Genomic DNA, 15,709 nt, shown 5'->3' with positions numbered 1-15,709 from the left:
GGTGAATGAAGGCTCACCGGTTCGTTGTTTTCCATTTGCTCCGAGAAAAAAAAATGGCGATCGCTTCGCCGGAAGATCAGAGGAGAGAGCCAGGGGGAGGGACTTTGCTGAAACTGCAACAATGGTAACGCACAGAACTTTTCCGCTAGTGTTGCAGATTGGTTGCAAGAGTGTAGCACTTTCCAGAGGGTGAATCTACTTTTGGGGATTTCCCTGGAAGCGCTTTTTGCGGATTGGTTTCAGGAGTGTGGCAGATTGTCTACGACAATGGTCCCCAACCCGCGGGCCGCGGCCCGGCGCCGGGCCGCAGCTCCTTCTTCCCTCCCCCCCTGAAGCGAGAAGCTCGCCAGGCCGCGAGCAAAGTGGCCGCCAAAGCGGCCGATTAGCTCACGGCCCGGCAAGCTTCTCACTTCGGGAGGGGAGGGGAGGGAAGAGAAGCTTGCTGAGCTGCAAGCTAATCGGCCGCTTTAGCGGCCGATTTGCTTGCGGCCCGGAGGGGCCAGGAGGGGAGGCCGCGGCCGCCAGCATGGCGGCGGCGCAAATGCGCGTGCATAGACTGCCGCGCACGCGTGGCAGTCCGCGCATGCGCGTTTGTGCTGGGGCTGCCATGCGTGCGTGGGCCCCCGGACCGCCCTCTCCGGCCACTACTCCGCAGCGGTCCGTGGCAAGCTGAAGCTGGTAGACCGCTGGTCTACAACGTTGTGCATAACTGCATTTTAGTGGCGGTTACAATTTGCCACACTCCTGCTACAAAGAATCTGTGCGGAATGGTTCCCAGTTTTCCTGGAGCTGTTCTCACAGAGCAGTTCTCTTTGAATTGTGTGCAGGTTAAGGACTGCGGATGGGGATGTCCACTGGTGATTTCGACCTCCAAGTGGGGCCTGTAGATCCACCCCCCCCCCAAATTACAGCTCCTCTCCAGATGACAGAGATCAGCTGCCCTGGAGGAAAGGGATGCTTTGCAAGGTGGACTCTCAGTCATTATGCCCCATGAGCTTCCTGGCCTCCCAGCCACCTGGGAACCCCTGGAATTGGGTTCATCAGGAAACAGAGGCCAGTTCCCCGGGAGGACTTAGCTGCTCTGGAGGGCGGATTCTGTGCCATTCGACCCCACTGAGGTCCCTGTCCTACCAGGCCCCCCCCCCCCACACACACACACACACAGATCTCCAGGAGTTTCTCAACCCGGAACTGGCAACCCTGTGCCCCAGGACTCTGCTGGAGGCCAAAGGAGACACGGCAACTTTGTTGCCAACTCTGAGTTGGAAATTCCTGGAGATTTGGAGGCAGGGGTGAGACTAGAAAATGTGGGGAGGGAGGGCGGAAAGCAGGGGTACAATGCCAGGGAGTTTGCCTTCCGGGGCAGCCAATCCCATCCCCCCCCCCCCCCGGAACAGATCTGCATAGCCTGGAGAGCAATTATAATCCCTGGAGATCTCCAGTCCCCAACCCAAGTGTGGAAACAGACTGTATGGGAAACAGACAGGCTGAACTTGGAGAGAAGAGCCAGGGTCCAGGAGCACCTTGAAGACTAACCCAATTGGTGCCAGGGCATGACTTTTTGGGAGTCACGGCTCACTTCTTCAAGATGTTCATCTGCCTGTAGCAGGAGAAAAGAGCCAGAGTCCAGGAGCACCTAAAAGACCCAACATATTTTATTGGTGAGTCACTGCTCACTTCTTCAGGGTGAACTTGGAATGGGAAGACTCAAATTCAAATCCCCCCTCAATAGTAAAGAACACAGCACCTGTCTGATTTCGTCTTTCAGTTCAATCTACCTCACAGGAGGATTGTGTGTGGGGGGGGTTGAAATTAGGGGACAAATCCATTGTGTGGGGAGGGGGTGCTGCAATAGCTCTGTGCCCCAGAAAAACTGGGGAACCTGCCGTGATGACAGCTTCCCTGTTAGGACACTGCCCCATCCCCACCACAACCCCCCCCCCTCAGCCTTTGTCACTTCAGGGTGATGCAACCTCCAAGGCACCAAGAGGCCCAAAGAAGGCAAACGGCTCATCCCCTCAGGTGCGTCACATGGGAAAGCTGCTTCCTGCAAGTGCATGAAAAAGGGAAGCAGATGCAACAAGGAGGCTGAAGCCCAGGACCTCTGCCCAGAACAACTCAGGTCTCTGCAAGAACGGAGGACCCAGCCAGCCTCTTCCTCTGCAGGCATCGCAGGCTAATTGTGCACAGTCAAGATGACCGATCCATCCCAGGGAGGGAGGGAATCCCTGAAGGCCCTCGTCCTGGCAGGTGAGTCAGGAGCACCTATGCCAATTGATGGCCACAGAACTGTTTTCTGCCACCCAACATGAGCTGTTTCTCTCTACACCGGGGGTGGCCAAACTGCAGCTCTCCAGATGTTAAAAGGACCAGGCAGGAGGGGGTGGGAAAGAGCTCTGCCTGAGAGCCACCACTGGTCCATGATAGACCAAGGGTGTGGCTCATTATGAAGCTACCTATCTTGGGAGGGGCCATGACTTGGTGGAAGAGCCTCTGCTTGGCATGCAGAAGATCTTGGGTTTGGTCCAGGGTGAACTTGGAGAGAAGAGTCAAAGTCTAGGACCAGGCAGTAGGTGGCGGGAAAGACTTCTGCCTGAGAACCTGGAGAACTATGAAGTGGGGCTGTGGGTCAGTGCTAGAGCCTCTACATGGCATGCAGAAGGTCCCAGGTCCAATCCTGACATCTCCTGTTAGAAGTACCAGGAAGGAGACGATGGGAAAGACCTCTGCCTGAGACCCTGGAGAGTGGCAGAGACTCTGCTTGGTGGCAGAGACTCTGCTTGGCATATAAAAGGTCCAAGGTTCGATCCCCAGCACCTCCAGTTCATAGGACCAGGCAGGAGGAGATGGGAATGACCTCCGTCTGAGACCCTGGAGAGCCAGGAAGTGGGGCTGGAACTCGGCAGAAGAGCCTTTGCTTGGCATACAAAAGGTCCCAGATTCAATCCCCAGCAGCTCCAGATAAAGGGGTCAAGAAGAGGCAATATGAAAAACCTCTGCCTAAGACCCTGGAGAGCTGCTTCCAGTCTGGGTAAGCAATACTGACCTTGATGGAATGATGGTCAGATTCAGTTAATGGCATGGACGATTAGAAGATACAAGAGAAATACCCTCTGCCGTCACTCCTGATTCTTATCCAACCTGGGTTATAGGCAAAGAATTGCGGCACAAGACACTGTAAGCCAGGTTCCACAGAGAGCTTATGACATTTGCTAGTCCGGTGGAAGAAAGTTATAAAACAGGCTTTGTCCATGCCAGAATCCTGTTCAGGGTGTATTATTGAGAATCCTTCCCCTGGCTTGCCAAGGATTGGATATTAACCAGGACAGAATTTAATTAACAACTTATTGCACTATTAATTATATATACAGAGATGAACTGTTTTATTTTATTTTTTATTTTTTGCTGTGATCTTCATTGTGTGTTCCTGTTGTTTGAGGTTGATTGTCTTAGGCCGCTTCAGGCATGTGTGTGTGTTTGTGAAGCGGAACAGGATTGTAGGGTTGTGCGATTCGGCTGCCGAAGCGGCCGTCCCCACCCGTAGCAGCCAGCGCCACAGTGCCACAGCGCTACAGGCAGGAACGGCTGCTTCGGTGGCCGAATCACACAACCCTGGCACTTTTTAACTCAGCAGACTATTACCAAACGCATGAAACAAACCTTCCTTCACACAATCCAAAGCTTCCAGAATTGAATCCGATTTCCTTTTCTCCTGGCAGGCGTTCTTTGGGGCTGCATGTGGCATTTGGCAGCAGCCCAGAGAAAGGTCTCCTTGATCTTGGATCCCGCAGAGCCTGAAGAAGGGCACGATGTCACCATCGTGGTGCAGGGAGGGTCCCAGAATTTTGTGCGATGTGAGTGGCGCTGGCAGCCCCATAATGGGGGGAAAGAAACCATCCTCAAATATGTCCCGGACCAGTCCCCCCAGCAGAGAAACAGCACATCTCACACTGGGCGGAAGACAGCGAGCGCCGATTGCTCCCTGCACATCGCCAATCTGAGACTATCGGACACGGGGAACTATTCCATCAGCTTCACAGTGGAGACCAACCAACAATCAGGTCAACAGCGACACGAGTTCTATGACGGCTCTGTTTATCTGCAAGTGTCGGGTAAGCATGAATCACTGCTGAGGACGACTGCTTTGGGCGGTACCAACTCACAGCTTCCTCTCTCTGAATGGTCATGGGTGTGTCAAGTCAACCCAGAATGATGCTGATCCTATGAAGTTTTGGCCTCCAACACATCCTATAATTCACAGCTTTGCTCGGGTCTGTTGGGTCTCCCTCTTCATCGGCTGCCTCCGCCTTTCCCTCGCCTTGTTGCCTTCTCCAGCTACTCCTGTTGGCTTCTCAGATGGGACCAAAGGACAATAGTCACGGTTTGGTTCCTTTCAGTTCCAGGGAGAGTTGGGACCTGGCTGGATCTAGATCAGGGGTAGTCAAACTGCGGCCCTCCAGATGTCCATGGACTACAATTCCCAGCTGGCAGGGACTCCTGGGAATTGTAGTCCATGGACATCTGGAGGGCCGCAGTTTGACTACCCCTGATCTGGAACTCCTGTTTGTTCAGTCTGGCAGTCCACACGGGATCCGTGAAACTCTCATCAGATGCCATGTTTCAAAGGAACCGACGTGCTTCCTGATGGCTTTCTTTGCTCACTCACACGCTTTCTTTCATGATTGACTGATTGATTAAGCTTAACATTCATTTTTAAAGTTCATTGCCACAAATAGGTTAAAATCAGCAATTAGGGGCTGTCAACCTGCAGGGGGTGCCAGGAGATCAGCTCCACAGCAGAAATGGCCCCTTTGGGGGGGGGGCACAGCTTTGCGCCCTGCTGAGGTTCCTCCCTCTGAGAAGACCCTGGCTTGCCAGCTTTGGGTTGGGAAATACTTGGAGGCTTTGGGAGTAGAGCCAGGAGTGGGCAGGATTTCGGGCAGGAGGGACCTCAGCAGTATCATACTGTGGAGCCCACCCTCCAAAGCAGCCCTTTTCTCCAGGGGAATTGCTCTGGAGAGGCGCTGTAATTCCTGAGGATCCCCAGAGTCCACCAGGGATCCTGAGCAGATTTTGTTTACAAAAATACACATGGGATAGAGAAGGTCAAGACAGAAGTCCTTTTCTCCCTGTTTCATAGTACAAAAACTTGTTGACACTCAGGGAAATGAAGGCACAGGAAGCTTAGAACAAAAAAAGAAAGGGGGGGTGGGACTCTTCTTTGGCCAGAGTCATGTGGGGTTCCCTGCCACATGAAGTTATTATAAGGTCACCAGATGCCCTTTTTGTAGACATGTCCTCCATTTCGTATATATCTGTCCTCTTTTGAGCCGTTTTTTAAAAAGGTGCGCTCCAGAAGCCCTAACTTCTCTCAGCAGAGATTTGCCTCTTGGATTTATTCCCCCCTCCTCTGCTGTCTCCGATTCTCCTCTCCCCGTCCCATTCAAGAAAAGAAAAAGACTGGCTCCCCTTCCCGCTCTGAGCTTTCCCAATCGAGTGCAGAACACTTTCTGTTTCAATTGGGGGGGGGGAATAGAGAAGGACCTGAGTTCAAATCGATCTGAATTCAGCAAGATCCACAATGGAAAAAACAAAGTAAGTGCAGAATCAGCCTTAGTGAAAGCAATTATCACAGTTTAAATAGCAGGCTTGTTTAAATGGAATTTGCCATAGCAATTGCTGGTTTGAAGGAAAAATCTCTCTTTTTTGCTGTTCAAGATAGGGCAATGCTAAGCCTGCACAGCCTCAAGAGGGAACTGGAGAAGCATCTGGAGCAGGGGTCCACCCGTGGCTATTAGCCACAAGGTCTAGAGGGGGTACTGCCTCTGTGGCAGGAATGCCCTGTCCTCTTGGGGCCTGAGGCAACAGTGGGAGGGCTTCTGGAGTTCTGGCCCTGCTGGTGGACCTCCTGATGGTTCCTGGGCTTTGGCCACTGTGTGAGACAGAGTGTCGGATTGGATGGGCCATTGGCCCGATCCAACATAGCTTCCCTTATGTTCTCATATGGAGCAGAGCTCCATGAGTGGCTATTAGCTACAAGGTACAGCTGGAACTATATGTCTGGGAAAATGTAGTCTTGATGTTTGAGGGGCCACCGTGGGAGGGCCTCTGGATTTCTGACCCCACTGGTAGACCTCCTAATGGCTCCTGGGTTTTTGGCCACTGTGTGTCTCAGTGTGCAGGACTGGATGGGCCATTGGTGTGACCCAACATGGCCTCTCTTATGTCCTTAGGCAGACGTCCCTCCTCACCCCGGGCTCCATCCCCCGAATCTCCGGTAAACCCTAAACATCAGGGGTGGTCAAACTGCGGCCCTCCAGATGTCCATGGACTACAATTCCCATGAGCCCCTGCCAGCGAATGCTGGCAGGGGCTCATGGGAATTGTAGTCCATGGACATCTGGAGGGCCGCAGTTTGACCACACCTGCTAAACCTCACCCAGAGCTCTGGTGTCCCATTGCATGAAGTGCCAACCTGACTTTAAGCGCTATGCAATCCTTCTCTACCGTCTTTGCAGCCTCAGATCGAATCATCGTCTCCATCCGATCCGAACCGCAGAGACCCATCCAAGGGGAGCTGGTCACCCTGACCCCGCGGCAAACCCCTCCTCGGATAGATTTCTGCGAATGGATCAAAGTGGGACCTTCTGGGAACTCCCAGACCATCCTCCATTCCCCACTGCCAGAGCAGCAGGCCCCCCAGAGGGATGACGAGAGGGTGACCATAGGACCAGGTTGCTCTTTGCTGATAAAGGAACTCACCACCGCCGATTCCGGCAACTACACAGTGAGGATGGAGTATCATTCGGACGGGCAACAGCAACAGCCAGGCCAAGAGCCCGAAGAATCCCCGGAGTACTGGGGGGTGATAGAACTACAGGTCGACCAAACCTCCTCTAGTAAGTATCCTGTCCCTTCTGGGACCCACGATGTTTGGCGGGAAAGTTCACCACCGTTTAGGAGGCAGGGATGTCCCCAAATTCAGTTTGCTTTCCCAAAATGCAAAGTTTCCTTCACTAAGGGCGGCTGAGGACTGCCCACTTTCAGGGTACCCCTGCAGATCTCTGGACAAGCAAGATCAGTTCCCCTTGGAGAAAATAGCCACTCTGGAGGCCATTTATTATATCCTCTCCCCTAGCTCCAGCCTCCAAAGAGAGATTATATCCTCTCCCCTAGCTCCAGCCTCCAAAGTGCCAGGTATTTCCCAACCCAGATATCCCAACCCAATCTAGAGCAGCCCCTTCTGACAAGGGTTCGTTGGGTGCTTGCCCAGTTCCAGAAAAAGGGCCAGTGATGGTGTCAGAAGTGAACTGATGTGGGCAGGGGTGAAGCAGGATTGCCAATTGTGGCTTGGGAAATTCCAGGAGAATTGAGGATGGTGTCTGGTGGAGGTGGAGTTTGGGGAAGACCTCCATGAGCTATGATACCATAGAGTCTACCCTCCTAGCAGAACTGAGTCTCATAGTCTGGAGACCAAAGGTAACTCCAGGAGAACTCCAGGCCCCACTGGGAGGATGGTAACCCTGTGAGAGGCAAGCTGTAAAGCCAGACTTGGAGTTCAAGCCAAGCTGGAGGTCTGTTGCAGTGGAAAGCCTTTAGGGAAATGGATCCTGAGCTATTAACAAAACAGGTTAGAAGGATGAGTTCTCATGAACATGGACAATGAGCAGTTTTCCCAGGGAAGGGGGATAGCCAGCAGGGGAGGGGAAAGGGCAAGACCTGGGGTTGCCAACCTCCAAGTGGCAGCTGGAAACCTTCTGGGATTGCAACTGATCCCCGGGTGACACAGACCATTTCCCCTGGAGAAAATGGCTGTTTTGGAGGGGGGGGCTCAATGGCAGCACCAGACCCTATTGAAGCCCCTCACCAAGCTCCGCTCCTAAAATCTCCCTACCCAGACCTGGCAAGCCTACACAGGATGCCGCTTTGTGCTCTAGACGGAAATAGGACCCGATCCACCCAGAAGTGAGCCCCTTGTGATTCTGTGGGACTTCCTCCAAGGACAGAGCCCTTAGGTTGGCAGCCCAAGCCCTTTGTGTTACTCTGAAGACTCCTCTGCTTATTGGGCAAAGCTTTGGATGCCCCAGAGCCCATCCTGTGTGATAAGATCCATGCCCCATCGTCCATCCCTATCTATGTGCAGGGTTTGGGGATACACTTGCGGCAGAATGTCACTGGGCACCGATCCTGGGAGAGATCGTGAGAACCCAGCATGGTTTAGTGGTTTGAACAGGGGTCCCCCATATTGTGAGCCTATGGGCCCCTTGGGCATTCTGACTGTGTAGCGAGCACAGCCACAAAATGGCCGCTTGAGGAGGCAGAGTCAGCCACAACATGGCTGCTTGAGGAGGCAACAAAATGGCCGCCTTAGGAGGCAGAGTCAGCCACAAAAAGGCCGCCTTAGGAGGCAGAGTCAGCCACAAAAATGCCGCTTGAGGAGGCAGAGTCAGCCACAACATGGCTGCTTGAGGAGGCAACAAAATGGCTGCCTTAGGAGGCAGAGTCAGCCACAAAAAGGCCGCTTGAGGAGGCAGTCAGCCAGAACATGGCTGCTTGAGGAAGCAACAAAATGGCCGCCTTAGGAGGCAGAGTCAGCCACAAAAAGGCCGCTTGAGGAGGCAGTCAGCCAGAACATGGCTGCTTGAGGAGGCAACAAAATGGCCGCCTTAGGAGGCAGAGTCAGCCACAAAATGGCCGCTTGAGGAGGCAGAGTCAGCCACAACATGGCTGCTTGAGGAGGCAACAAAATGGCCGCCTTAGGAGGCAGAGTCAGCCACAAAAAGGCCGCCTTAGGAGGCAGAGTCAGCCACAAAAATGCCGCTTGAGGAGGCAGAGTCAGCCACAACATGGCTGCTTGAGGAGGCAACAAAATGGCTGCCTTAGGAGGCAGAGTCAGCCACAAAAAGGCCGCTTGAGGAGGCAGTCAGCCAGAACATGGCTGCTTGAGGAGGCAACAAAATGGCCGCCTTAGGAGGCAGAGTCAGCCACAAAAAGGCCGCTTGAGGAGGCAGAGTCAGCCACACAACAGCTTACCTTCAAACACCCAGTGAAGACCCTTGTGCTGTGGTGGCGGCTGCTACCAAAGCCACGTTTTTAAAAGAAATCTGCACAGCCAATCAGATCCCCAGGGGCCAATGAGAACGCTCGCTAAAGTGCCACCTGGCCCTGTCCACATTCTAAACACCTGTAGCTCATGCCAACCCAAGGCCAGCACAAGGGAAAGTGTCCATGGGGGGCCCACTGGGGACTCAATGCTTAAAGCGCTGCATCAGCACCAGGGGACCCTGGTTCAAATCTCGCTGAGTGGTCTTGGACCAGTCACATTCTGTCTGCCTAACCTACCTTGCAGGGTGGTTGTAAGGATAAAGCAGAAACAATGGAAGCCCCTTGTGAGAAAGGCGGGGCTGAAACGAAGCAAGCACAAAAATCAGTCTCAGGGTGTAGAGAAGGTGCCGCCACCATTGCCCTCGCTTTCTCTTGCAGACAGAGACCATCAAAAAGCGAAGGCGGCTGGCTTGGGCCACTGCGCAGGAATCGTTGCGGGAGCCTTGCTGGTTTCGTTCACCTGGACCAGCACCTTTCCTTCCCTCTTCCGCGGGCTCTGCTGTGAGTATACCCTGCCATGCGAGGCACAGAACAGCTCGCTTGGGATAAGAAGCAGGGAGACCGACCTCGGGGGGAGGGGGAGATTTGGGGTGGGGTGGAGAGGAGAGGGGCCTTGGTAGAGTCTCCAAAGCACCCCTTTCCTCTGGGAGAAGTGATGTCTGTCGCCTGCTGAGGAGCTGTAATTCCAGGGGAGCCCCAGGTCCCACCTGGAGGTTGGCATCTTTACCCCACTTTCCTATAGAAACTGACTAGTCCAGGGGTGGGCAAACTGTGGGCCTCCAGATGTCCATGGACTACAATTCCAAGCTGGCAGGGGCTCATGGGCATTGTAGTCCATGGACATCTGGAGGTCCACAGTTTGCCCATCCCGGGACTCAGCAGGACTTGGAAGCTAATCAGGGTCAGCCCTGGATAGGAGAACAAGAAGGAAGGCCAGGGTTGCTAGGCAGAGAGAGGCTGTGGCCAGCCACCTCGGGAGAAGTCTTGCCTTGAGCAACCTATGACTCCGCAGGTGTCCATGGACTACAATTCCCATGTTCATTGACATCTGGAGAGCCCTAGTTTGGCCCCTTGTGGTTTGGCCTCTAGCGAATCCCATCCAAGCCAGAATGTAGGTCAGCCTCATTTTCACTCTATAATGACCCAGTCCACTCTGAGCCGGGCCTGAGCCCAACACTGGGAGGAATGTGTAATGATGCAGGTCTTCTGAAACTGCACAGAGTACACTGGAGAAAATCCAGTATCCTGCAGCACGTCCTATAATAGCCACCAGGTGGCAGTCTTCTTTCAAAAAACCCAAAATGCAGTTGAGGGAGCTTAATCTTCTTTAGAAGAATTGGTTTATATGCCGTTTTTTTTCTCTACCCTAAACAGTCTCAAAGAGGCTTACAATCGCCTTCCCTTTCCTCTCCCCACCACAGACGCCCTGTGAGGGAGGTGGGGCTGAGAGAGCCCTGATATTACTGAAGAAGAGGAAGAAGAGTTGGTTCTTATATGCCACTTTTCTCTACCCGAAGGAGGCTCAAAGAGGCTTACAGTCGCCTTCCCTTTCCTCTCCCCACAACAGGGTGAGTGAGGCTGAGAGAGCCCTGGTATTTCTGCTCGGTCAGGACAGCTTCATCAGTGCTGTGGCAAGCCCAAGGTCACTCAGCTGGTTGCATTTGGGGGAGCACAGATTCAAACCCAGCTTGCCAGATTAGAAGTCTACACTCCTAACCACTTCACCAAACTGGCAATATTGGCTGAGTCCCCTGGAGAAAATGGCCCATTTGGAAGATGGTCTCTATGGTATTATTCCCCACTGGGCTCCCCAAATCCCTCTATCCTTCAGCTTCACCCCCCAAACCGGCATGTATTCTCCAACCAGGCTGTGACAATCGTTCTTTGAAAGGCAGACGTCATCCAATGCAGAACAGGCTGCTATTGAAGGAGTAGCAGCAGAAGCTGGCAAAGAAAGAGGAAGTTGGCAGCTCCACGTCGTCTGCAGTTAATTTTTCCTGCTACTTTGATTCATGACTGACTGTCTTAAAGGTTAACACCAAAACCTTGAACCTACAACCAGCAACCAGTGCAGCTGCTACAGCACTGGCTGGATGTGGGCCCTCCAAGATGTTCCTGTGGGGACCCTAGCAGCTGCATTTTGCACCAGCTGCAATTTCCGGGTCAGGGACAAGGGCAGGCCCACGTAGAGTGAGTTACAGAAGTCCAGTCTGGAGGTGACAGTTGCATGGATGACTGTGGCCAAGCAGTGTGAGGACAGATAGGGCGCTAGTAGCCCTGCTTCGTGCAGGTGGAAGAATGCCAGGTGAGCTACTCCTGTGACATGGGCCTCCATCAAAAGGGAGCTATCCAGGATCACCCCAAGATTCCTGGCCAAGGGTGAGATATTAAGCTGCACGCCAGCCAGGGTGGGTAGGCATGCTTCCTGATCTGTGGCCTTCCAGCCCAGCCACGGGACCTCCATCTTGGAGGGCTTGAATTTCAGGCGACTCTGCTCTAACCATCCAGCCACAGTTTCCAAACCTCTTGCAAATGTATCTGGGGGGAGGTAGTCTGGGTGGCTGTCCACCAGGAGACAGAGCTGGGTCTCATCCACATATTGGTGACAACCCAGCCCATAACTCCAGACCAGCTGGGCCGAAGGGCGTGTAAGGAAGTTAAACAGTGCAGGGGAGAGAACTGCTCCCTGCAGGACTCCACAAGGGAGTTGACAGGGACACAACATCTCTTCCCCATCTCTTGTGCCCGATAGACACAGATATTAGTTCGCCCTCGGCTAAAATCAACATTGTTTTATTCCATGTTTCTCCTCACTGTACCAAATTGGGGATTGTAAGTTCCTTGGGGCAGGGATCTTAAAACACATCTACACAAATGCTGATGTTGTAAAACTTTACCTGACTGGCTTGTGCTCTTCGCTGTAGCAACACAGTTCACAATTACTTCCTTTAAATCTTTCTCCCCAGAATTGTGTTTTCCACCAAAGAGGCCACCAGAAGAAGCTCCGCTCTGTCTTTATTTATGAGCCAAAAATGAAGCAAGAACAGAGCTCCAAATCTGGGTGTTTTTCTTTTGTTTGTGTTGCTGCCTCTCATCCCCCCCTCCCGCCCCCCAATAAAAGCCTTGTGCCCAATTGAACTCCTTATTTGCAACGTCTTCTCGGTTAGCAAGGGCCAGTTTTGAGGGTCAACGGGGGCTTTGGGCGGCTCAGCCTGAACTGCAGTGGGGCCATAGAAGCTGATCTGGTTTTCCTTAGCTGGCAAGAATGAAGTGAGGATGGAGAGAAGGATCTCCATCGTGGTGCCCGTGGGCCACTGCGGATTCCTTTCCTGGAGCTGCCAAAGTGTCCTCAGAAAGTGGGTAGGGCTGAACAAGATTTCTGAGTGGCTACTGGAGATACCACTGGCTCTGCAGGGCCCCTTTGGGATGACAGGACAACTTTTCTTCAGGACGGGGGGGGCCTTCCAACCTGGCCTTCCTGCACGCCTCTCCTCTTAGTAAGGAACATGGTGTGTTGGAAGGAGGGAGAACTTGCACGGGGATAACTTCTTCCTACCTGGTAGAGCTGTAGACATGGCCTCTCTGCTGAGGAACCCAGAAGAATCTCTGCATCTCTTTCACCACAATTGATTGGGGGAGGGATGGGCCGTGTCTAGATCATCCAACTGGTCCCCCCCCCCCCTAAATTTGCTGGGTCAACCGTGCTGTGCTGTCTGTGGCAGATTTCAAGGCCCAGAAGGGGAACTGACTGTAAGGTTGCCAGCTCTGGGTTGGGAAATACTTGCAGATTTGGGGGGGGGGGAGTGGAGTGGGGAGTGGGTATGAAGAGTTCTCAGTGGAAGATCACGCAGTGAAGTTCATCCTCCAAAGCTACAATTTCCTCCAGGGGAACTGATCTCTCTCGTTTAGAGATGAGCTGGAAGTCCAGGGGATCCCCAGGGCCCACCTGGAGGCTGGCATCCCTATTTGTTAGAGAAGACCTACCTGCCGACAAATGTCGAGGTCGAGAAGAAAGCTGACCAAACGGCGATGGACAAACAGAGAATCTTCTTTATTCTTAAAAACGAAAGCCAAAACTCAAAACCCAAACGAGGTCCGGTGTATATGGCTTGTTTTCAAGGGAGCATCTTTCCCTCGGTGGCTTCAGTTCCAGTTCTAGCTCTCTGCTCACCACTAGTCACAAGGAGGATCCGGCTCAGGAGAACCCAATGGGCTGCTGGTTCCAGTTGTTTTTGGACAGGGGTGGGTGTGGCCCCTGGGAAGGATTAGAAGGCAGCTGCAGCTCTTGCTCAACACCCTAACTCAGGTGTAGTCAAACTGCGGCCCTCCAGATGTCCATGGACTACAATTCCCAGGAGCCCCTGCCAGCGAATGCTGGCAGGGGCTTCTGGGAATTGTAGTCCATGGACATCTGGAGGGCCGCAGTTTGACTACCCCTGCCCTAACTACTTGGAATAAGATTCTGTTTTATATCTCCCTGGAAAATTTTTCTCTTGAGCTATGGTGTCAAGATTGTTACTAACTGGATGAAAATGGAAGAAATTCTTTGTAATATTTCTGAAGAAAATACATTTGAATACACTTTGTAACCAGCCTGCATACTGGCATCTTTTACTTTTGGAATAAAAGAGGATTTTGTTTATTGACTTTACTTGAGTAGCCAATTTGGCAGCTTACAAACATAACTTTTCCTTCCCTCCTCCTGAAAACTGGAAGGTCCGAGTGCGAAATCTGTCGGCCTGACCTACTTCTTGGCTTTGCAGCAACATGAAAAAAAAAAAAACTTTTGTGGTGGGGAGGAACCTGGAACTCAAGGCCTGCCCATTGCTTCCCCATGGCCAGGAGGCGTTGATCATTAGCAGAGCTGGTTAATAAATTGCAGAAGCAAACCTCTGGAGGACAGCAAGGACTGATTGCCCAAGAATGAGGAATGCAGGAAATGCTAAACCTGGAATGCAGATTGATTCATTAATGGGTGTTACGATCTCAGTTCCCTGGACTTTGCCCCATTGGGGGAAGAGACTGTGTAATCCCACAGGCCAGGAGGTTTTCCCCAGCAGGTGAGAGGAAACCCTTTCCCCCCTGAATTTTTGCAACAGGCCACCGCCAACAAAAAAACTGGATTACTTGAACGAAGGTAATTTGTGTATTTGAACAGATGCTTCTGTAGTTACCGGAAACAGTTGATTGATACGCAAGAGAAGACACGCCCTTACCTGCAAGGCATGGGATCAAAACACAGAATGCAGGGTCTCTCACACACCCCTTTCTCTGCTTCTGGCATGGGCCATTTCAGGAGGGAGGGAGGGATGGTGGGTCAGCATGACCACATATCACCCCACAAATGCTTAAAAAATTTAAAAATACATTAGAAATTAATTAACTCCCACCCATTTAGGAAACCCTCCCGGGGCCCTCAAGAAACCAGACAGCCTGTTCTAATCGCTCACCTTGAGCAGGTGTATATTTCGTATGGGACAAAAGGTCTCCTACTCCGACCCAAGTACAGGGCACAACTTGGGACGCCCACTCCCAGTCCTCCACCAGTTCCTTTGTTTTCTATATGGCCTGCAGGAAAGAATTGTCTGTCTTTGCCCATTAAAACAGATATTTTCAATGAATCATTCCCTGATGGTTTGTGAACCTGCTGGAAGACTCCTTATCATCTCTCTGACTCAGCTGTGCCAAATTCCATAGCAAATGCCGCTGTTTTTAAGGCGGCTGATTACCCATAATGGTACACCTCGCTGCCTTCCCAATCATCTTCGGAAACTTCTGTAACAGGTGTCCAAATTCCAGAGAGCTGGCAGCCCAGTTAGCCTATTGTTTGTTTGTTTGTTTGTTTGTTTATTACATCTGTATCCCGCATTTCTCGGCAACTGCCGAGATAAAAACAAAATAATAAAAACAACAGTCTGAATGCATCAACAATCAAAACATCCCCAAGCACAATTAAAACAATCTAATATTAAAACAACATCAAAATGGCGGAACGGAACAAAAAAGAAAGCCCAAAGCTCTGCAGCTGCAGCCACCGTTGCCTGCCACAGTCCTCATCTGGTGAGATCTTCCACAGCATAGACTAGACTAGACTGGAAACAAACTCGTAACCAGTTCAGCACAGGCTGAATATGGGTCCTCCAAGGTGTCCTAGTGAGAACCCAGCAGGCGTGTTCTGGACCAGCTGCAATCTCCGGGTAAGGGACAAGGGTAGAGCAAGTTACAGTAGTCTAGTCTGGAGGTGACTGTTGCATGGATCACGGTAGCCAAGTTGTCTGGGGGCAGATGGGGCGCTAGTAGCCGTGCTTGGCTCAGATGGAAAAACGCTGCCCAGGCTGCCTTCATGGTCTGAGCCTCCATGGGAAGGGAGGCATCGAAGATCAGCCCCAAATTCCTGGCAGCCAGTGCCGCTATGAACTGCACCCCATCCAGGCCTGGTGAAAGCGCTGCCTGATCCTGCCCCTTCCCACCCAGCCACAGGATCTCTGTCTTGGAGGGGTTGAGTTTGATGACTCTCACTGAGCCACCCAGCCACTGCTTCCAAAGAGCTGCCAAATGTATCCAGGGGGGAGTCCAGCCGGCTGCCCAACAGAAGAGAGAGCTG

The 15,709-nt window shown here is 52.3% G+C and overlaps 1 protein-coding gene across 1 annotated transcript; it reads left to right on the top strand.

Moving 5' to 3' along the window:
* Window positions 1–2,107: 2,107 nt before the first annotated feature.
* On the top strand, window positions 2,108–13,395 carry LOC143837144 (uncharacterized). The gene is made up of 5 exons (XM_077336661.1): window positions 2,108–2,250; window positions 3,720–4,112; window positions 6,519–6,899; window positions 9,484–9,606; window positions 12,072–13,395. Coding segments are annotated over exons 1-5 (954 nt in total). The 5' UTR covers window positions 2,108–2,195; the 3' UTR covers window positions 12,074–13,395.
* The last annotated feature ends 2,314 nt before the right edge of the window (window positions 13,396–15,709 follow it).

Source organism: Paroedura picta, chromosome 5, assembly GCF_049243985.1.
Source record: "Paroedura picta isolate Pp20150507F chromosome 5, Ppicta_v3.0, whole genome shotgun sequence".
Taxonomy (NCBI): domain Eukaryota; kingdom Metazoa; phylum Chordata; class Lepidosauria; order Squamata; family Gekkonidae; genus Paroedura; species Paroedura picta.
Note: the sequence above shows the minus strand (reverse complement) of the source record. Positions and strands in the feature narration are given on the sequence as shown.

What these genes read in the sequence shown, in the direction of transcription:
- LOC143837144 (XM_077336661.1), top strand. Translation starts at nt 2,196, where the DNA reads ATGACCGATCCATCCCAGGGAGGGAGGGAATCCCTGAAGGCCCTCGTC. An exon ending in GAAGGCCCTCGTCCTGGCAG is followed by an intron (nt 2,251 to 3,719) that starts GTGAGTCAGGAG and finishes TTCTCCTGGCAG; the next exon opens with GCGTTCTTTGGGGCTGCATG. An exon ending in GGTCGACCAAACCTCCTCTA is followed by an intron (nt 6,900 to 9,483) that starts GTAAGTATCCTG and finishes TTTCTCTTGCAG; the next exon opens with ACAGAGACCATCAAAAAGCG.